We start from the raw sequence: 24,002 nt of genomic DNA, 5'->3' as shown, positions 1-24,002 counted from the left end.
GTTCTTAGTCTCAGTATGATCACAAACCAATGTGTGTACCCCTGTCAAAGTAATTAGGTTCTTAGTCTCAGTATGATCACAAACTAATATGTACCCCTGTCAAAGAAATTAGGTTATTAGTCTCAGTATGATCACACACTAATGTGTACCCCTGTCAAAGTAATTAGATTCTTAGTCTCAGTATGATCACAAACTAATGTGTGTACCCCTGTCAAAGTAATTAGGTTCTTAGTCTCAGTATGATAACAAACTTATGTGTGTACCTCTTTCAAAGTAATTAGGTTCTTAGTCTCAGTATGATCACAAACTAATATGTACCCCTGTCAAAGTAATTGGGTTATTAGTCTCAGTATGATTTTCACAGGTAATGCAGGAGTAGTCTTTTAATTTTTGGCACTATTTTCATTTTCCATTTTGGACCCACTATGTTGAGGTGAGACAAAAATTAAGAACTTATCCAATCTGAGAAAATGTTAATGTTTTGTCTAATAATTATGAGGTTTTCATATTAAATGTATATTGGTGCATGTATGGATTCTCACACTCTTTAGGGTTAACTTAACAGGATGTTAGCATCACATTCAAAGTGACATGGTAAGCTCCAGACAAAATGTCAGATATTATTTACAAACAAACATGATACTCAAATAGTTGATTATTTTCATGAAACAAATTACTGCAAACTATGCGAAAGACAGGGTCCTGGGCCAGCAGGGTTTGATAAGTGCAGAAAAAGAACCTTTTATTTAACTTGAGGACACAGTAAAAAAACAACTCTTAAACTAGCTTCTGTTCTGAAAAATAAACTTTCATGTACTTTTAGTGGAATACAGGAAAACAAGCAGTAAATCCATCCTTGAAATCCAGGGAGGGACTCACTTATGTTCTCTTCACCCCCTGGAATATGTCATGACACTATCGAAGGCTGTCAGAATAAGCTATTTGATTTGACACTTGACTTCAAAGCAAGCCAGTTTTACCATAAACTGCCACACCATTCTTTTAATATACATCAAAAGATCTAACTAGTCGTCATGTATCACCCACAAGGTGGTATCTTAACTAGTCGTCATGTATCACCCACAAGGTGGTATCTTAACTAGTCGTCATGTATCACCCACAAGGTGGTATCTTAACTAGTCGTCATGTATCACCCACAAGGTGGTATTTTAACTAGTTGTCATGTATCATCCGCAAGGTGGTATCTTAACTAGTCGTCATGTATCACCCACAAGGTGGTCTCTTAACTAGTCGTCATGGATCACCCACAAAGTGGTATCTTAACTAGTTGTCATGTATCGCCCACAAGGTGGTCTCTTAACTAGTCGTCATGTATCACGCACAAGGTGGTATCTTAACTAGTTGTCATGTATCATCCGCAAGGGGGCATCTTAACTAGTCGTCATGGATCACCCACAAAGTGGTATCTTAACTAGTCTTCATGTATCACCCACAAGGTGGTATTTTAACTAGTCGTCATGTATCCCCCACAAAGTGGTATCTTAACTAGTAGTCATGTATCACCCACAAGGTGGTATTTTAACTAGTCGTCATGTATCACCCACAAAGTGGTATCTTAACTAGTCGTCATGTATCAGCCACAAGGTGGTATCTTAACTAGTCGTCATGTATCATGCACAAGGTGGTATCTGACATAGTCGTCATGTATCACGCACAAGGTGGTTTCTGACATAGTCGTCATGTATCACCCACAAGGTGGGATCTTAACTAGTCGTCATGTATCACCCACAGGGTGGTAACTTACCCAGTCGTCATGTATCACCCACAAGGTGGGATCTTAACTAGTCGTCATGTATCACCCACAAGGGGGTATCTTAACTAGTCGTCATGTATCACGCACAAGGCGGTATCTTAACTAGTCGTCATGTATCAGCCACAAGGTGGTATCTTAACTAGTCGTCATCTATCGCCCACAAGGTGGTATCTTAACTAGTCGTCATGGATCACCCACAAAGTGGTATCTTAACTAGTCGTCATGTATCACGCACAAGGTGGTATCTGAAATAGTCGTCATGTATCACGCACAAGGTGGTATCTGAAATAGTCGTCATGTATCACGCACAAGGTGGTATCTTAACTAGGCGTCAGGTATCACCCACAAGGTGGTATCTTAACTAGTCGTCATGTATCGCCCACAAGGTGGTCTCTTAACTAGTCGTCATGTATCACCCACAAAGTGGTATCTTAACTAGTCGTCATGTATAACCCACAGGGTGGTAACTTAACTAGTCGTCATGTATCACGCACAAGGCGGTATCTTAACTAGTCGTCATGTATCACGCACAAGGTGGTATCTTAACTAGTCGTCATGGATCACCCACAAAGTGGTATCTTAACTAGTCTTCATGTATCGCCCACAAGGTGGTATCCACTAGGTCTTCGATTTTGTCGTGAAACATTTCAGGGTTGCAGAGAAAATAAGAGAATGTCGCCCCTGGTATTTCGAGGAAGGGTAAATCCTAGCTAGCAACCGCTGCACAAGTCCCTGTTCAAGAAATGAAGACTTCCTTTTCTATTTTGGTTTACAGAATTGTTACAGAGATGGCTAAGACTTGCATAGAAATGAAGGGGTAAGGACAGCTAAGCGGCATAGGAAGGTTTCTGGGGTAGGAAAGATTACCAATACTTACAAGATGTCTTTAATCCTTTCATTAACAATCAAAACAATAATCCCTATTCCCTCAGACAAACAAGACTGTTTAATCCACCAATATGCAGAACTAACAATTACTTTGACAGTTTCCTCCCTCTAATATGCCGCACAACTTACACTACTGATATTGATCTCTTAAACTCCCTAACTCTTGCAACCTTTAAACACAAACTGAATAAAGATATTATTATTGATAATGAATCAACCTTATTTTTTTTTAAACTGAAGGTGATAGAAGGGCCAATATTTGTCAACTTAGAAACTTCTGTAGCAATTTAAATTTTTTGATTTATTCAATGACCATTTGACTGACTGTCCCTCTTGTTTTCCATTATTTTCTTGAATGTCCATTGTATAATGATCTCAGACTTACTTTATTTACTTCTGTTGATAATTATGGAAATCATAACCATATTGATACAAACATTTTTCTACAAGGCTGTCCTGATTGTGATGGACTAACAAACAGACAGTTACTTAATGATGTACAGTTATTTATTGGTCCAGGCATTTTAATCTCTATTCCTATTTCAATTATACTCCACAAAGAGTAAAATTTCTGGAAAAGATCCTTTTTCAACTTTACCTACTTTTCTATAAATGGTATTCTTCTTCGGACGTAGGAGTTTTCATTTGAGCATGTTTGTTTGTTGTAAGATTTGTTTTACAGTGTCCATCTTATACATTGAATTACACATAGACTAGCTATCTGTCTGCATATAAAATTACAATAACTTAACAGTTTTGACGAGTGTGACCTGTGCATATATTTGCACATGGACTTTTGGTCAATGTCTGCCAATATCTGTGTGATTTGATAGCTATATAGCTTATATACATTGTAAAATGTAATAAAAAATAAATAATAGCTGTGGAAGTGTTGTGTGTGTGATGTGAGAAGTGTGAATGTATTTGTATTTCAGTTATGTTAATTAAGAAGGAGTTACATCCCTTTAACTTTTGTGTTTATAATTTTCATTTCAAAATTGATGTATTAATTAAATCAAATCCAAAATAACAGATACAGATTTTGTTACTTTAGCCACCACTGGAGAGTATTTATATAGGCTTTGCCTGCTAGTCCATCCAATTGACTTGTATCAACTCTTGTCAATAGAATTTGTTGAAATAAAAAAAAAAAATGAAAGATGACCAAGGCCTTAGAAGCAAGCAGCATGAATCACAACATCAAAGCAACACCGCATACCAAACAACACATTTTGGTAACTTTCCTTGGAGGTGATATTAATATTGGAACTCATTAAACACTTAGGTCTAAGTAGAGTAGACATACAATCCTGGACAGAGGCACCATAAATCAAACAAAGATTGATAAAACTCTCCCCAGAACTAGGGACAGGGATGCCTGTTAGTATGGAACACACATGACCTTAAGGAAAGCTGATTCCCAGCAGATGATAGGTAAGAGGATGTTTAAGGCAACAGATGATGTTTCAACACAGAGCACAAAAACAACAGAATTAAAAGTGTAAGTTCCGTTCTCGTGAATGAACTTCAAATCCTACATAAATCTAGGGGAACATTTAGGTGACTGTGAACGTGTGATGAAGACCCTATTCAATAAATCTGGTGTATCAAAAAAAATTGGTAGAAAATATGAAACTTGTTAGTAGTGTTGATCTACGAAGCAGAAAACTTGAATGAGCAAGAGAGTTGACAAACAGTTTTGACTGTCGTCATGGGAGATTCGTACCTGTCGTTACGTTCCAATCTACGCCTGTGTGGAGGAAGGAAAAATACCAGTTAGAAGTTAAATCTTCCGATTATATATCAATGGTTTGTCAGCAAACAATTCATTGATATAAAGAATATCTGCCATATGTCTTTAACTTGGAAGCTGTACATATTTCCAGGCTCTTTTACACAGGCAAAATACAAAATACTTATTTCTTGTTACAACTTTGCCAAACATTTATTAAAAATATGAAGCTGGCATTTTAAGTTCAAGGTAACATGTACATAACTCCATATAGAATAGTACCATGGAAAAGTATTCAGGAATATAGACTTTTAAATGTTAATTCCACAAGATGCTGGGATCCAGTTGTTACATGAACTAACATCAAGCTTTACTCTTGATCGATCGCAACCCAACTTGGGAAATTACAACCTCAAGGACCTGGATCTGCAGCCCAGGAGTTAATGGAGAGAAATTTAAACCATCACACTTATACAGCAATATTCCCCCACTTTTGGGTGATTAAAGAGGTGAAACAAAAAAGGTTCAGCCATGTTTGATAATTTCTAAATGTTTTCCCAAAATCATTATCAAATGCTCCTAGTGTGAACTCATAGAGCATAAACGCTTTGAACTTGAACTTCTATGATATCTCAAAATCAATTAGGTACCACGACCTGAGGATTTCCTTGAAGTATATATTCACTAACTTTCTGTGATTATATACATGTTACCTTCGTCAATTCTACCTTGTTAGTTTATTTGCTCAAAAAAAATACTGCATTAATCATAAATTTACTATGAGAAATGATTTATGTACCGAAACTAAAACCATTATTTCTAAAAAAAAATATCTTGACCCGCATTGTTTTCTCGATAGGTTTTAGTATCCATTAATTTTTTTACTTCATTTTTATTTGAATTATTTGTATATGTTATTAGGAAGCAGCAAAGCGGAGATATTTAAACTTTCACTTGAGGGAAAGAATATGAAATGAAGAACTTCTGAAATCCAATTTGATGATACCAAATGATGTGTAAAGTTCCTAATGATCAACAGAAACAAGAGGCCCAGAGGGCCTGTATCGCTCACCTGGAAATGTTAGCAAAATTGAAGTAAGAATAGCATGATGTTACTGGAGGTGTACATGTAGTACATGGTTAGTAAGGGGTAATATTTATATCCAATTCGACAAAATCCTGTCATTTCTAAAACAAAAAGAGGATTTCGAAGAATTTGCTATGTTTCCCCAATTGGGCCCCGCCCCTCTGTCCCCAGGGGTCAGACCCACTGTTGATACAAAATAAGGTCCCCTTCACCCAAGGATGCTTTAGACCAAATATGGAAATAATCCTGTCATTCCTACAGAAGAAGAAGGATTTAAAAGCTATTTTTCCTCTTTGGCCCTGCTTCTCTGCCAAAATGGGAGTAGAATAATAAACCTATTCCTCTATATCCCTTATTATGCCCCGCCTCACTGCCCCAAGGAGGGTCAGACCCACCGTTTATACAAAATTGGTTCCCCTTCTACCAAGTGTGCTTCATCTCAAATTTAACAAAATCCTGTCATTCCTACAGAAGAAGAAGGATTTTGAAGAATTTGCTTTGTTTCCCTTATTGGGCCCTGCCCCTCAGCCCCCAGGAGGGCCACACCCACCATTTATACAAAATTGAGTCCCCTTGACCCAAGGATGCTCCAGAGTAAATAAGGATAAAATCCCTTAATCCCTACGGTAGAAGAAGGATTTTAAAGGTTTAACCTCTATTTCCCCTATTGGGCCCGCCCCTCTGCCCCCAGGGGGGCCACACCCACCATTCATACAAAATTGAGTCCCCTAGGCCAAAGGATGCTCCAGACAAAATTTAGTCAAAATCTACTTGGCCGTTCATAACTAGTAGCGTTTTAAAGGAAAAGTTTACAGACAACGGACCGACGCTGCGGTATGGCATAAGCTCACCAGATGAGCTAAGAATGAGGACTTCCTCGCACAAAAGAGTTCTAAGAAAGGGAACTAACATCACTGCAGATCCTTGAAAGTTCAAAGTTGTCCGAAAACCTTGAAAACTGTATGTGCTAATAGAAATTTGGAAGGGGTGGGCTAGCAGTAGAGTCTTTATCACATTGATTATGCAGCAGGTATATAGCCATACTGTCTGGTATATTTGTAGATATAGTGTACATTGGATGTCAGAAGTCCTTATCACCTCATTAACTATCTCACATCACCAATAATCTAACATGCAAAAATCAGAATATGTAAACAATTACATTGTTGTTTAGCTGAAAAAGTGTTTTGACTGGCTCACAAATTAGGAGTGACAAATCGCATTACAGTTTTCAATTTTGAATTAATGCCTGCCATTTCAATCTGATCGAAATTTCATGAATATATTATTATTAAACAATCTAATTTTTTTGGAAAAGAGGGTAAGTGGCTATGTTTTATGTCATGCAATTCCTCAGATTTACCTCAAATTAGTCCTGAACATTAATTAGTGTTAAAGTATTTGTGATGCAGACTATTAGTCTAAACGTACAACAAATCTATAACTACATTCACATCAGTGTACAGAAAATTCATCAATCAAATAAAATACTAAACAAAAATAGCAAATATCTATACATAACTGCAGAGGCTTCCAACATTATTAGGGTTGTGTCACAGTAAAAAAGATTATCCCCCTTTGTGTAATTCTTCAACTTTTCAGTTAGTAACCATATTCATAAACTTCAATTTATAGGGCGTCTTTAACCATGGGGTGACCGGTGCATTCTGATATATTATGTTGTGATCTTTGTTTCAGGAATTACTTTTGAATGATAAATTGCACTGAAGTATCTTCACATTTTTTGATATGTTCCTGCCCCCAAGACACCCTAAAACTAGATATTAATTACTTGTTAGCCCTTTATAAAGAAAAAACATTCAGACTCACTTTACAGTGTTGATTAGATACCAGATACAGTGACAGAGGAATCAAGTACCTGTAAATGGTGTTATTTAATGTGGGGGTCTCATTTTCACTGTATCTATAAACCCAACAATTATTTCCACACAAAACAATTAAGGCTCAAGATATTGAACTAGCTGTAGGAGAGGTAGCAGGAGTAACAGATCCTGTCAATTATAAGTAATTTGTGAATATGGGAAAAAACAAGCCCTCAGAAAAAATCCCGTAAAATTTACAAAACATTTCAACACACCAAAAACCTGAATGAGGAAAAAGAATTAGGCATAACAAAGTCACAGATACAAAGATAAGTACCTTTCTTTGTAGTAGTCATTCGATTGTCCTCGGGGTTCACCATCCCTCGCATACATTCTGGATTTATCTGGTTTGGCTGGAAAGAGTGGAATAGACAATATGGCCTTATTTCTGATATTTCTCAATCCATCTCATTCTTATATCACTTACACAGATCTTTTTTAACAATAGCGTTACATAAAGTGTGCCCTCACTATTAATTCTTTGCTTCAGTAATATGCTTTCAAAATGCATTCATTTGTTTGTAGGCCATGCCTATACAGGTAGCTATACTTACATCTGTATTTCTCTTCCATCTTCTCTTGGGCCTGTTTTCTACAGAACACTATCAGGGCTCCGACGGCAATGATGATGAGGAGGGAGAGCATCATGCCGATAAACCAGCCAAAGTTTGCTCCCAAGTTATAAGCAGCAGCTGAAACAAACACAATCCCGGGATCAGTAGTTAGTTGGTGAATGTGATGATTAAGAGTGCACAAACATCTTATTTTACTAGAACCAACGGTTGAAGGTCATTCAAACCGAAAGTTGCTTATGTGAAAGTCATTTAAATCAAAAGCTGTTTTTTGTTTTAAAGACTTTGGACCAATAACTGCTTGTTCTAATCAAATAGGTACATATTACATAAAAGCCTCTGTCATGAAAATTCAAATATATACCAGGTAATTATAAGTGGATGATTTATAAAAATTAAAGAGAATGAATGACAAGCTGGCCTACTTAAAAAAAGAAAGTCGTTTTACAGTCTAATATAACATTGAGGGTTGAAGAAGTTTGAAGGTAACATTCAAAGTCACTGAAGCGATACCTTGGCTTTTGGAATAACTGATGGTTTTCTAACAATGATATCAAATACATGAGTAGCAGGCTTTACCAATTCCTGTAGTGGAAATGTACTGTGTTCCACTGGTGGATCTTGACTTCCCGTTTGTGACAGCGAGGCGGACCTCGTATGTAGTTCCTCCTTCCAGATTGGCCACACCCTTCCAGTTATTGGACACTTCGTCAGTCGTCTGCATCCAATCCGACGCACCTGCACAGAGAATTGAGGTTAACGTAACATACACTCTTTCTAGTATCATGTGAGCAGACAGTATACAACTGTGAACCTATTTAACCCTTTCTACCCTATACAACTTAAGTAGACTCTACTGTGCATTGATCTGGAGAGGTCCATTATGGTCTGCAGGGGTTAAAGGTTGATACAATGACTAACCAACCCAAAGACACAATTTCCAGAAGGTAAGGTTAACCTGATTACTCTTCAACCATCAATCTATACGTTTACAGATTTTACCATTGGGTGAACATCATAACTCATATCATGGATGACTTCATTTTGGCGTTATCATATGTCAAGACAACACAGGTGAAGTATAGCTGATAACATGATAGTGTAACATGTTTGACCAGGAAAGCATGACATGAATCATTTAATCAGAAGCATTTAGTAAAATCGTGAGTCAAAATTAATTTGTTAACAATGTTATTTGAAAGAGAACTGTAGAGACAAACTTTGTACCTATGTACAGTTACACACCTGCAGTACAGGAAATCACTTACCGTCCTTCCTAAACTCCACGTATACCACCGTCCCGGCCTTGGAACTTATCACTCTGTTCCAAGTGACATTGAAGAATGTCTCATTGACATTTTTGACGTCAAAGGAAGGCACAGACTGGGCTGTAACAACAGATCAAAGTACCGTCAATATTGTACACGTACCACAATGTTCTTCACAGCATAAATAGCGCTAACATTGTTTCACATTTTGTCTTGATTTCTTGATGTTGATGCTGTTTCAAAAATTTATTTCTGCTTCAATGATGAGCATTTGTGACCTGCTGAAGCCTTCTGTATTAAGAAACCACTATCAAAACTCTCCATTCAATTGTTTTGATGCTAACAAACTCATTCACCCCTAAAATTTCACAATGGACTATTCCAACCTTTGAATTGGAAGAGTTCAAATGATTTTAGGGGTGAATGAGCTAACCAAATGAAAGTGGTTTCTGAATACAGATTTGACTATCTTAGACACAGCCTTCTTCAATTGTAATACAATATATAATTAAGCATTAAACAGTGTTGATGAGGGATTGAATGTCTATATGAGTGACTCAGCTTCACAGGAAAACCTAATGTAATACTTCAATTAACAATTTTTTAGAGTATTTCAATGTCATAGAAATTCAAATCTGTTTAATAATTCAGAATTTAGTTCAAATAACTGGATGTTTTGTGCTCACATATTCAATGAATCATATATGACAAATAATAATGATTATGTCAACACATGGATGTGGCATTCATAGCCAATATGAATGCCATCTGAACTTGGTAGGGGTAGATATTGACAGTGCCATATAATGGTAAATATAAGCCTAAACATACAGCCTGCTGCTGCCGTGGTGATCTCTATGAAGTAGTCTTCTCCCCTTCCCATCGTAGTCCGACACCAGATGTGCACGCGGTACTTCTGTTTGGCCACGAGTCCATTCAGTACCGTTCTGTTTGTGTAGGGGTCGTTTATTTGAGGGACACGGTCTTGCATCTTCCCAAGGTCAAGACCTTTAACTGTGAAACACATTGTCATATTTCTTAATGAGATTTTCTAAACAGGTTTCTTTTTTTAACATAGTCAATCCACAAATTCAACAAGACAGTTAAATTTTAAATTTGATAACAATAATAATAGATTTTATAATAATAGTTTTATCACATTGCATAACAGTAACATCTTCGAGAGGATACAATAACATCCCTGAGAAGAAACAGTAACATCTCTGTGAAGATACAGTAACATCTCTGTGAAGATACAATAACATCCCTGAGAAGAAACAGTATCATCTCTGTGAAGATACAGTAACATCTCTGAGAAGATACAGTAACATCTCTGTGAAGATACAGCAACATCTCTGAGAAGTTACAGTAACATCTCTGCAAAGATACAGTAACATCTCTGAGAAGATACAGTAACATCTCTGTGAAGATACAGTAACATCTCTGAGAAGATACAGTAACATCCCTGAGAAGATGCAGTAACATCTTCGAGGATACAATAACATCCCTGAGAAGATACAGTAACATCTCTGTGAATAAACAGTAACATCTCTGTGAAGATACAGTAACATCTTCGAGAGGATACAAAAACATCCCTGAGAAGATACAGTAACATCTCTGAGAAGACACAGTAACATCTCGGAGAAGACACAGTAACATCTCTGAGAAGATACAGTAGCATCTCTGTGAAGATACAGTAACATCTCTGTGAAGATATAGTAACATCTCTGAGAAGATATAGTAACATCTTGGAGAAGACACAGTAACATCTTGGAGAAGATACAGTAACATCCCTGAGAAGATACAGTAACATCTCTGTGAATAAACAGTAACATCTCTGAGAAGATACAGTAACATCTCTGTGAAGATACAGTAACATCTCTGTGAAGATACAGTAACATCTCTGAGAAGATACAGTAACATCTCTGAGAAGACACAGTAACATCTCTGAGAAGACACAGTAACATCTCTGTGAAGATACAGTAACATCTCTGAGAAGTTACAGTAACATCTTGGAGAAGACACAGTAACATCTTGGAGAAGATACAGTAACATCTCTGTGAAGATACAGTAACATCACTGTGAAGATATAGTAACATCCCTGAGAAGAAACAGTAACATACATAAACATTGATGTGAACAGATATAAAAGCAAACAATATAACACAAACTAATTACTATGACAATTAGCAGACTTACTTGTTTGGTAGCCAATGTCGTAGCCAACAATCAGACCATTTCTATCAGACTCATCAGGCTGTTCCCATGCCAACAAGACAAAGTTGCTGCCCACTTGTGGTACGGTAAAGGTCCTAACTGGACCGGGTACTAAACACAGAAGAGCATAAAAGTGAACTTCAACTTTTTTTTTTGCATACTTATTCCTGATATCTAAGAAATGTTTTTCCTTTTAATTATTTGATATTTGAGAATTTCACACATTTTCTTTGGAAATGTCTGTTAGATACTGGAAATCTCTCTAATTTTGTGTGGTTTTTATTCTCAGGGAACAATGCGGGTCGGTTTATTCTCAAATAGTGGAATTCATGAAGAGAGGGTGGTACATTTTAATATCTATAATAATGAATGACTCTCTTCAAAAATCAACAAGAAAACCAATATCCCAGCAAAATCATTTAAAGAACTAGGTACCCTGCCTGAGAACAAAAACTATTTGTTTATTTTTTCCTGCAAAAAAGTTAATTTGTGAGTGAGAAAATGGTGTATCAAAGGAGAAAAATACTCGTATTTTATACCTTACATTAAAATCTGACAATTAATATTCTACATCTTACAATGAAATTCTAACAATAACACTTTGTGGTAAGTGGAAATAATTCATTTAATAAAAATGGGGGAAATATTACTTCCAGGTAAGATCTGATCTGTAGAGAGATGACAGCCCAGGAAGGGCTTACGTAATAAGTATTCATTAATACTATCAGAGGAAATCTTACCTCCAGGTTTGGTCTGTAGAGATATGACAGCACTGGGTGGGCTTACGTAATAAGTATTCATTAATACTATCAGAGGAAATCTTACCTCCAGGTTTGGTCTGTAGAGATATGACAGCACTGGGTGGGCTTACGTAATAATTATTCATTACTACTATCAGAGGAAATCTTACCTCCAGGTTTGGTCTGTAGAGAGATGACAGCACTGGGTGGGCTTACGTAATAAGTATTCATTACTACTATCTGTGCCTCCATGTAAGTGTAAGGCTGAAGGTCGTTGATGGTGTAAATCAAGGTCGTCACCGCTCTTTTTCGCCGACTTCCATATTTGAGTTGAATCTGTGACTTCAACACTTCTCTTTCTCTGAACGTGTCTGATTTAGCACCTCGTCTCCAAAACTGAATCTGGAATTCAAAATGAAAGTATTAATTGACATGGTTTTGTCATTGACAGCTACTAACATAAATGCAAGTCCTTATTGAACACCTTTTTATTTACCATGCCTCTATACTAGACTTTGTGACACAAGTGACAGGGGCTGGTGCCATTGGCGAAAGTAAAACATGATTGGCAATTTGATACTGCTCTAGGCGAAAATGTTGATGAGAGGCTTTTATTTAAGTTACTGTTGACAATAGAAAAAAACGTTGGCGATAACTGTTTCTAGACCAATTGTTACAGGTAAATTTAGCCCCCGGACACCGCTTGTGTACTACAATGTCACGGCTGAATGCATTTCAGGTGAATAGCAAGGTCATGTATTGTAACTCTCCTGTGTTGTTTGAGAATGACCTTGGCAATTGTTTTAGACTGACCTTTGACACTGAAAATGATCTTGGTATTGTTTAAGACTGACCTTGGCCATTGTTTGAGAATGACCATGGCAATTGTTTTAGACTGACCTTTGACACTGAGAATGACCTTGGTATTGTTTAAGACTGACCTTGGCCATTGTTTGAGACTGACTTTGGTATTGTTTAAGACTGACCTTGGCCATTGTTTGAGAATGATCGTGGCAATTGTTTTAGACTGACCTTTGACACTGAGAATGACCTTGGTATTGTTTAAGACTGACCTTGGCCATTGTCTGAGAATGACTTCGGTATTGTTTAAGACTGACCTTTGTCACTTTTTGAGAACACCCTCGGTATTACTTTAGACTGACCTCTGCTATTGTTTGAGAATGACCTTGGCAAATGTTGGAGACTATCTCTAGCCATTGTTGGAGAGTGACCTTGGCTATGGTTTAATACTGACCTTGAAACCCTGGAAGAAGCCTCTGATTGGAGTGTTAGGGGTCACATTGTTATAGTTCATATCCCAGTCCCATGAAAATATAGCAGAATGGTCTGTCACATCCTCTACAGCGAAGTTACCTACAGTAACCTGAGGAACTGCAAAGGAAATTATTGAGTCTCTTAACAATTAATACATCAAGTTCTATGATTTCTTCATGTGAAAATTCTATGTAGGCTGTGAACTCAATAGATGGAAAAATTCAACAAAAACATTATTTTACAGATCATCAAGGTTAGACATATACAGTGTAGTTTACAACAGTTCAACCATTTATTGACATAGATTTAAATGTCAGCATAAAATAACAGATCTTTCTGTCCCCTGTAGACAGCCAGTAAATATTATAAGATAACGATCTAATTTGCCTCTGTAAACAGACAGTAAATACAAGATAACAAATCTTTCTTTCCTCTTTAGACAGCCAGTATATATATTACACAGCCAGTAAATTTAAGATAACAGATATTACCGTCCTCTTTAGACAGCCAGGATATATATTACACAGACAGTAAATTTAAGATAACAGATATTCCTGTCCTCTTTAGACAGACAGTAGATATATTACACAGCCAGTAAATATAAGATGACAGATCTTTCTGTTCTCTTTAGACAGACAGTAGATATATTACACAGCCAGTAAATTTAAGATAACAGATCTTTCTGTCCTCTTTAGCCAGCCAGTATATATATTACACAGCCAGTAAATATAAGATGACAGATCTTTCTGGCCTCTTTAGACAGCCAGTATATATATTACACAGACAGTAAATTTAAGATAACAGATCTTTCTGTCCTCTTTAGCCAGCCAGTATATATATTACACAGACAGTAAATAGAAGATATCTCATAACAGATCTTTTTATTTTCTTTAGACATGCACATCCAGTATATATATTACACAGCCAGTAAATAGAAGATACCTCATAACAGATCTTTCTATTCTCTTTAGACAGCCAGTATATATATTACACAGACAGTAAATAGAAGATATCTCATAACAGATCTTTCTATTTTCTTTAGACATGCACAGCCAGTATATATATTACACAGCCAGTAAATTTAAGATAACAGGTCTTTCTGTCCTCTTTAGACAGCCAGTATATATATTACACAGACAGTAAATAGAAGATATCTCATAACAGATCTTTCTATTTTCTTTAGACATGCACAGCCAGTATATATATTACACAGCCAGTAAATAGAAGATTACAGATCTTACTGTTCTCTTTAGACAGCCAGTATATATATTACACAGCCAGTAAATAGAGGATAACAGATCTTAATGTCCTCTTTAGACAGCCAGTATATATATTACACAGCCAGTAAATATAAGATTACAGATCTTACTGTCCTCTTAAGACAGTCAGTATATATATTACACAGCCAGTAAATAGAAGATAACAGATCTTATCTGTCCTCTTTAGACAGCCAGTATATATATTACACAGACAGTAAATATAAGATAACAGATCTTTTCTGTCCTCTTTAGACAGCCAGTATATATATTACACAGCCAGTAAATAGAAGATACCCTGTAACAGATATTTCTGTTCTCTTTAGACAGCCAGTATATATATTACACAGCCAGTAAATAGAAGATAACAGATCTTTTCTGTCCTCTTTAGACAGNGATACCCTGTAACAGATCTTTCTGTCCTCTTTAGACAGCCAGTATATATATTACACAGCCAGTAAATATAAGATTACAGATCTTACTGTCCTCTTTAGACAGCCAGTATATATATATTACACAGTCAGTAAATAGAAGATACCCTGTAACAGATCTTTCTGTCCTCTTTAGACAGCCAGTATATATATTACACAGCCAGTAAATAGAGGATACCCTGTAACAGATCTTTCTGTTCTCTTTAGACAGCCAGTATATATATTACACAGCCAGTAAATATAAGATTACAGATCTTATTGACCTCTTTAGACAGCCAGTATATATATTACACAGCCAGTAAATAGAAGATAACAGATCTTTTCTGTCCTCTTTAGACAGCCAGTATATATATTACACAGACAGTAAATATAAGATAACAGATCTTACTGTCTTCTGCAGAGTATCCTTTGTAAGTGATCAATGGTACGTTTGACTCTCCAATCTCATTCTTGGCCTTTACAGTAATGTCGTAAGGAACAAAGATGTCATTTGTTGCAATGTCCTTCCGGTTGATGGTGTAATTATTGATGTTTGACGTGTGGATGGTCATTCCGTCCTTTATCACGGTCAGGATGTATTCAAACTTGTCTCCGGCTTGCTGGATAGGAGGCATTAGCTGTCAAAGAAACAGAACTATGTAACTGACGTCAAGGCCAATCATACATAGAGGGTCTAGTAAGATATATATTATAGCTAGTATGCTATATTTAGCTTCATCATCATCTAAAACCTGAATACCCAGGGTATTTCAGAGTGGTTTTACAGTCCAGTTTCCCTCTTAGTTATCTGCAGTTGGGTACACAACAAAAATGCGATATCCAAACAACGGGTTTTTTACAGGACACAGAACTAGTACAACATATTCATACAGTTAAATGTTCCTATTTTTCTTTCATTATAAGTATTACTTTATTACTTAAAAATCAACACAATACCTCCAATACCAAGTATCGACTAAACTTAAACATTCTAATAACAAGATTGTACAAAACTAAAATGTTAATTCATTTTTGCTAGGATAGTGAAAGTATACCAATATCGGAGAACAACCGTCAAATAATATGATTTATTACATTTTTGCCAGTGAAATATCGGTTTCTATCAACTTGATAAAACTGATATCTTTCACACTGTGACAAATATCATAAGTGATATTTTCAGTGTGAAAATATCACTTTTTGATATTGACCAATCATAATGGTATCTTCTATACGCTGCATTCAAAGGCAACGATTTTTTGATCAGATTCAAATGAAGCGACGGTAGAATAAGTGGTTGTCATGGTAAATGTTTGGTACACACACTTAAGTATTTACATAAGTGCATGTATACAATTGATAAAAAATGTATAAGCAACAATACCAGAAAACAGCAGAAAACGTCGGAATTGCATTGAGTATCCCAATTCAAAATGGCACGCAGCCTTGTTGTCAAGTGTGACGTCATTAGGATACGGCGCTAATTATTACGCTCCTGATTCCCGACCTTTTTTAATGCATGACATTTTTCATGTTTTATGCTTTAAAAATGTAATAAATAGAAAATTTAATGGTGTCTTCAGTAATAACAAATATATTTCACTCGTGTGGCTAATATTTTGATTTTTTTCACTCGTGCTGCGCACTCGTGTAAAATATCAAAATATTAGCCACACTTGTGAAATATATTTGTTATTACTGACGACACCATCAAATATCCTCCTCTATAGTCAACATATTTCAGCAGTATTATTTTTAAAGGTTTTTCATGGTCATTCATTCAAAAGTGTTCATTTATAATAAGCATATAAATATCACTTTATTCCATTATGTTACAGAGCTGAAACACTACATCCCAATATATCTGTCACCTCAAAAGTGTTAATTTATGGTAGACAAAATAAATATCACTTTATTCCATTGTGTTACAGAGCTGAAACACTACATCCCAATACATCTGTCACCTCAAAAGTGTTAATTTATGGTAGACAAAATAAATATCACTTTATTCCATTGTGTTACAGAGCTGAAACACTACCTCCCAATATATCTGTCACCTCAAAATTTTCACCCCAACAGGAAAATAGGACTGCCCTCCTATATCACAGTGTATAGCACCACGTGCTTGAAACATTCAACAAAATTGAGACTTTTTTGTTTCATTAACACACTTATTGCTTGTCTGGCAATTCAACTGGATGCAATTTTAGCTTCATATTTTTTTCAAAAACAATATGAACATGTTTTCAACAATATCTTTCCATTTGTTATACATCCTAAAATAAATGAAGCATACATTTCTAACATGAACACTTTTNATTATTGCAAGACAAATACGGTAATACTAGGTAGCTTCCACATTAAAGAGAATCTGGTCATACATACTGTCCATTCGACTACCAAGAAGTTCCTGCGATCCCCAATGGTACGAACATTGGCAGGGTTCTGGCTTGGCCTTCTCGGGTTGGTAGTACACCTATCTCCAGTTTGGGAACTGGGCTCGCTTTGTCCTCTTTTGTTTACAGACAACACACGGAACGCGTAGACAACGTTTGGCGCGAGACTCAGCGTGGCTTTGGTTTGCGTGGAACCAACCTTCAAAGCATAGGTCCACTTATCAGGCGTGAATGTGGTGTTGAACTCAACGACAAAGTACTGAACTGGAGCGTTGTTAGAGGCACCTTTGGTCCATGTCACCTCCGCGTTTTCCTGCAGACACTTGATCAGGGTCACATCTACTGGGGGGTCAGGCTTATCTGTTAAAACATCAGACGTCACCAACAGTCAGAAAAATCATCTCTTACAGACCACCTTATACAGCAAACAGTCACAAACATTACCTCTTACTTAAACACTTAAACATAATCTCAAATCTCAAATATCACATAGCCACTCATGTTAGACTCTAAAGGATATCTCTAATTTTCTAGTGTCTTTGAGTGCACAGTCTGGTAACCCTTGTAATCGGCCAGGTATTTTAATACACTGATGTGCTGGTGATTTATCTTGGGTACTGTTATTTACCTTTAACTGTCAAAATGGCAGACGCTGTGGCCACGGACAAACTGTCTCGGACGACACAGGTGTAAAACCCAGAATCCCGGCTGATAGTACCACTGATGGTCAGAGAATTGTCCTGGAAGTTCTGGGTCATACGTTGATCGTTTGTGGTGATATTCTTGCCATCCTTCTGCCAGGTCACTCCCAGGTTCAGCACCTCGTGAAAATCAGTTGTTCCAGTACAAGTGAACTTAGCATCGGATCCAGCACTCACTTCTAAGTCACCTGGCTTAGACTCAATGCGAGCTTTCCCTGCAGTTTCAATTTCAAATTGAGAATCATTTTGTTTGTACCCACTAGAATGGCATATCTTATATTATAAAGTGCTGACATAATGTATGAAGGCTGACAGCTGGAATTGACTCTAACTGAGAGCTAGACATATGCCATTTATTGAGCAATGGAGAAAGTAACACAAAAATTTCCACTGAAATAATGACTGTCAATTTTGGCACTGCATAATCCTGTTTTCAACTTTTTGGATTTTGAATCAATGACTTATTCAATAATATTCAATTATTAAATTAATGATTTTCTTTCCATACTTACTGCGTACAGTAAGGGAGCCGGACGCCTCCACGAAGCCGTAGGTGTTGTTAGCTGTACACCTGTACAGACCAGCATCCGACAACACCACACTCTGACAACAGAAACAGAAAAATTAAGTTATTTTGCGTAACTTAAAAAAAGCAGTTGAGAGACATAGTCATATTTCTTTTCATACAGAGGTGTTGTGATAGTAAGGGGAGACAACCAGACTTACCTCAATGTGAAGGTCCCTGTTTGTCAAAATCTGGTAACAACCTACCACTTTCTGTTCATGTGGAGGTGTTGTGATAGTAAGGGGAGACAACCAAACTTACCTCAATGTGAAGGTCACTGTACGTCAAAATCTGGTAACAACCTACCACTTTCTGTTCATGTGGAGGTGTTGTGATAGTAAGGGGAGACAACCAGACTTACCTCAATGTGAAGGTCACTGTACGTCAAAATCTAGTAACAACCTACCACTTTCTGATGATGTGGAGGTGTTGTGATACTAAGGGGAGACAACTAGACTTACATCAATGTGAAGGTCCCTGTTTGGTCTAATCTGGTAACGACCTACCACTTTCTGTTCAGGTGTTGTGATACTAAGGGGAGACAACCAGACTTACATCAATGTGAAGGTCCCTGTTTGGTCTCATCTGGTAACCACCTACCACTTTCTGTTCATGTGGAGGTGTTGAGATAGTAAGGGGAGACAACCAGACTTACCTCAATGTGAAGGTCCCTGTTTGTCAAAATCTAGTAACAACCTAACACTTTCTGTTCATGTGGAGGTGTTGTGATAGTAAGGGGAGACAACCAGACTTACATCGATGTGAAGGTCCCTGTTTGGTCTAATCTGGTAACGACCTACCACTTTCTGTTCAGGTGTTGTGATACTAAGGGGAGACAACCAGACTTACATCAATGTGAAGGTCACTGTGCGTCAAAATCTGGTAACAACCTACCACTTTCTGTTCATGTGGAGGTGTTGTGATACTAAGGTGAGACAACCAGACTTACATCAATGTGAAGGTCACTGTGCGTCAAAATCTGGTAACAACCTACCACTTTCCGTTCATGTGGAGGTGTTGTGATACTATGGGGAGACAACCAGACCTACATCAATGTGAAGGTCCCTGTTTGTCAAAATCTAGTAACAACCTACCACTTTCTGATGATGTGGAGGTGTTGTGATACTAAGGTGAGACAACCAGACTTACATCAATGTGAAGGTCCCAGTTTGGTCTAATCTGGTAGCGACCTACCACTTTCTGTTCATGTGGAGGTGTTGTGATACTAAGGGGAGACAACCAGACTTACATCAATGTGAAGGTCCCTGTTTGGTCTAATCTGGTAACAACCTACCACTTTCTGTTCATGTGGAGGTGTTGTGATACTAAGGGGAGACAACCAGACTTACATCAATGTGAAGGTCCCTGTTTGGTCTAATCTGGTAACAACCTACCACTTTCTGTTCATGTGGAGGTGTTGTGATACTAAGGGGAGACAACCAGACTTACATCAATGTGAAGGTCCCTGTTTGGTCTAATCTGGTAACAACCTACCACTTTCTGTTCATGTGGAGGTGTTGTGATAGTAAGGGGAGACAACCAGACTTACATCAATGTGAAGGTCCCTGTTTGGTCTAATCTGGTAGCGACCTGCCACTTTCTGTTCATGTGGAGTTGTTGTGATAGTAAGGGGAGACAACCAGACTTACATTAATGTGAAGGTCCCCGTTTGTTCTAATCTGGTAGCGACCTCCAGTGATCTGTTGCCCTTCTTTGTACCAAGTGATGATCGGGTCAGGTTTTCCACTCGTCTGACATAACAGGTCAACAGAATTGCTTTCAGCCACCTTGGCATTCTCCTCTGGTCGTTTAACAAACTGTGGTGCTTCTCCTGCAGAAGTAAAAGAAATCCACAATCACTGAAAATTATAATCTGACTTAAACAGTTTGCCATCTACAGAACGTAAATGATTTCGTTGACTCTTGGATTACTACAGAAGGTAGTTGTAATGCCAGAGTGAGGATTTGTTATAGTGTTCATGGAATTTGTCACATTCCGGTCGGCATTCATGTTGACTATGAATGCCAAATGAAAGCTATTCAATACTTTACATACAACAAAAAAAATGAGGATTTTGCAAGAGCCACTTTATCAGGGGCTTACTACCAGTCTCAAAGAATATTGAGATAAAATCCTGTACCTACACTGAACAGTGAGACACTAAAAGCCAGCTGTGAGAACTTATAAAATCCTGTACCTACACTGAACAGTGAGACACTAAAAGCCAGCTGTGAGAAGTTATAGAACTGAGACTCACTGAGGACGTTAAGATAGACATCAGCGAACACGTAACCATGGCTGTTGGAACAGTTGCACTGAATGACAAACACGTCAGTCAGTTTGAGGTCGTCAATGGTTACATTCATATCATTGGGCTTCATGAAACGGTTGGACAGTACAGTATCATCTGTCGATTCTGTAAAGGAGAACATAACAACTTGTTAAATATATTCTTCACAATAAAGCCTTTTATCATACAGGCAGTGTAATTTAAATTGGCAATTTTTTTTCTTAACCTTTTTTACTAATATGTTCTATATATGCTTGCTTCTAATTCAAGGCTGTAGTTTTATACTGTGTATAACACCATGTGAGCGTGTAGTGAACAGACTCACCATCAATGGGCACACCGTCACTGTGTGTAACACCATGTGAGCTTGTAGAGAACAGACTCACCATCAATGGGCACACCGTCACTTTGTATAACACCATGTGAGCTTGTAGAGAACAGACTCACCATCAATGGGCACACCGTCACTGTGTGTAACACCATGTGAGCTTGTAGAGAACAGACTCACCATCAAAGGGCACACCGTCACCGTGTATAACACCATGTGAGCGTGTAGAGAACAGACTTACCATCAATGGACACTGTCACTGTGTATAACACCATGTGAGCTTGTAGAGAACAGACTCACCATCAAAGGGCACACCGTCACCGTGTATAACACCATGTGAGCGTGTAGAGAACAGACTTACCATCAATGGGCACACCGTAACTGTGTATAACACCATGTGAGCGTGTAGTGAACAGACTCACCATCAATGGGCACACCATAACTGTGTATAACACCCTGTGAGCGTGTAGAGAACAGACTTTCCATTAATGGGCACACCGTAACAATGTATAACACCCTGTGAGCATGTAGAGAACACTTTCCATCAATGGGCACACCATAACTGTGTATAACACCCTGTGAGCGTGTAGAGAACACTTACCATCAATGGACACACCGTAACTGTGTACAACACCCTGTGAGCGTGTAGTGAACAGACTCACCATCAATGGGCACACCATAACTATCTATAACACCCTGTGAGCGTGAAGAGAACAGACTCACCATCAATGGGCACACCGTCACTGTGTATAACACCATGTGAGCTTGTAGAGAACAGACTCACCATCAAGGGGCACACCGTCACTGTGTATAACACCATGTGAGCGTGTAGAGAACAGACTCACCATCAAGGGGCACACCGTCACTGTGTATAACACCATGTGAGCGTTTAGAGAACAGACTCACCACCAATGGGCACACCGTCACTGTGTATAACACCATGTGAGCGTGTAGAGAACAGACTCACCATTAATGGGCACACCGTCACTGTGTATAACACCCTGTGAGCGTGTAGACTCACCATCAATGGGCACACCTTAACTGTGTATAACACCATGTGAGCGTTTAGAGAACAGACTCACCACCAATGGGCACACCGTCACTGTGTATAACACCATGTGAGCGTGTAGAGAACAGACTTACCATCAATGGGCACACCGTCACTGTGTATAACACCCTGTGAGCGTTTAGAGAACAGACTCACCATCAATGGGCACACTGTCACTGTGTATAACACCATGTGAGCGTGTAGAGAACAGACTTACCATCAATAGGCACACCATTGACGAACCATTCCGTTTTGGGTGTGGGAGCACCTTCAGCTATACAAAGGAACGTAGCAGAGGCTCCTTCGCTCGTCTCAATATCCTCAGGTTTTTGTACCCAAGTTGGTTTAGCTGTAATATATAGTGTTACAACTGATGATGTTAGTACATATATGTAATATCACATATCTTTATCTGAAGTCAGTGGTAGCAGACAACGCAATACTAAGTGTGACATTACTAAGTGTGACATTACTAAGTTTCCTCTGTGCATGAGTGAGGAAAACAGAAATAAAAACAATATGTACGACCAGTGTTGTTTTTCTTACCTACTGTAGACATACTTATTTAAGCACACATTCAAATATTAGCACATTATCAAATTTCAGCACATTATCAAATTTCAACAGAAATGTTGATAAATTGGTACACTCACAATATAAGCAATAGAAAACAATATACAGAAACTCCAATTAGCCCAATCATAATTAATTGCAATATATATAAAGCATGGAAAGAGCATCACATCATAAGATGACCATTGATTATAATAAAATGACCACTATAATAAAATGACCAATATGATAAGCTGACCACTATAATAAGATGACCATTAAAATACAAACATTAACAGTTTATTATATAAATATGTAAATAATAAACTAAATTGATAGCTTAATTTCACACTTTTCAACATGACATGTACACCATTTGTATAAACAGATAATTAAGATTTTTTTTAATTAAATAAACCACAATTTCACTCTACATGCAGAGATTTCACTTCAAACTAGAACACTGACAGGTCAGTAAGGGCCCCGTCTTGTGGCAATATATATCCCCCATAATCATCAAGAAGCAATCTGCCCATATAGCTGAGCTTGGCGTTTGACATTTGAACTTCCAAAAGAATCGCAAGGAAGCAAAATATACATTTTACATGTACTATGATGTGAGTCTTGTTTCCTTCCACCTCCATATTTGCTTGGCTAACAGAAATGTAAATACCGGTGCAATACTCATTTGTTAGCTTTGATTGGTTTTATTTCACCTTATATACCTCCTCCATCAAGAGCCAGGGTCAAAGTCAGAGATCCACTTTGTCTTTGACCTTTGGACCCAAATGACCTTAACCATTAAACCAATGACCCTGATCTTTGGTCAGTTGACTTATTCTTTAATTCCGACCAACTTTGCTTCTTAATATCATAACAAAATGTTCTTCAGTGAAAAATACAAAACTTGACCTTGACCCTTTGGACCGCGTAACCTGGCCCTAAGGTCAGTTGACTCTGTGTTAAGTTCTGAACAACATTGCTTCATAATGTCATAACAAAATGTTCATCAGGGAAAA

The 24,002-nt window shown here is 37.6% G+C and overlaps 1 protein-coding gene across 1 annotated transcript in view; it reads right to left on the bottom strand.

Moving 5' to 3' along the window:
* Nucleotides 1–24,002, bottom strand: part of LOC110441582 (neuroglian-like) — a 42,615-nt gene that overhangs the window by 5,945 nt on the left and 12,668 nt on the right. Inside the window, exons 8-23 of the mRNA XM_021484768.1 lie at nucleotides 22,649–22,780; nucleotides 21,023–21,181; nucleotides 20,414–20,595; nucleotides 18,712–18,802; nucleotides 18,127–18,414; nucleotides 17,488–17,858; nucleotides 15,512–15,740; nucleotides 13,417–13,553; nucleotides 12,332–12,563; nucleotides 11,404–11,532; nucleotides 10,036–10,218; nucleotides 9,205–9,324; nucleotides 8,516–8,674; nucleotides 7,919–8,056; nucleotides 7,642–7,717; nucleotides 4,389–4,412 (exon numbers count right to left, since the gene is read on the bottom strand). Coding sequence (XP_021340443.1) covers nucleotides 4,389–4,412; nucleotides 7,642–7,717; nucleotides 7,919–8,056; nucleotides 8,516–8,674; nucleotides 9,205–9,324; nucleotides 10,036–10,218; nucleotides 11,404–11,532; nucleotides 12,332–12,563; nucleotides 13,417–13,553; nucleotides 15,512–15,740; nucleotides 17,488–17,858; nucleotides 18,127–18,414; nucleotides 18,712–18,802; nucleotides 20,414–20,595; nucleotides 21,023–21,181; nucleotides 22,649–22,780 — 2,650 coding nt within the window. The remainder of the gene's footprint in view (nucleotides 1–4,388; nucleotides 4,413–7,641; nucleotides 7,718–7,918; nucleotides 8,057–8,515; nucleotides 8,675–9,204; nucleotides 9,325–10,035; nucleotides 10,219–11,403; nucleotides 11,533–12,331; nucleotides 12,564–13,416; nucleotides 13,554–15,511; nucleotides 15,741–17,487; nucleotides 17,859–18,126; nucleotides 18,415–18,711; nucleotides 18,803–20,413; nucleotides 20,596–21,022; nucleotides 21,182–22,648; nucleotides 22,781–24,002) is intronic.

This window comes from Mizuhopecten yessoensis, unplaced genomic scaffold, assembly GCF_002113885.1.
Source record: "Mizuhopecten yessoensis strain PY_sf001 unplaced genomic scaffold, ASM211388v2 scaffold716043, whole genome shotgun sequence".
Lineage (NCBI taxonomy): Eukaryota > Metazoa > Mollusca > Bivalvia > Pectinida > Pectinidae > Mizuhopecten > Mizuhopecten yessoensis.
The sequence above is the reverse complement of the archived record's forward strand: the minus strand, read 5'-3'. Positions and strand labels throughout refer to the sequence as shown.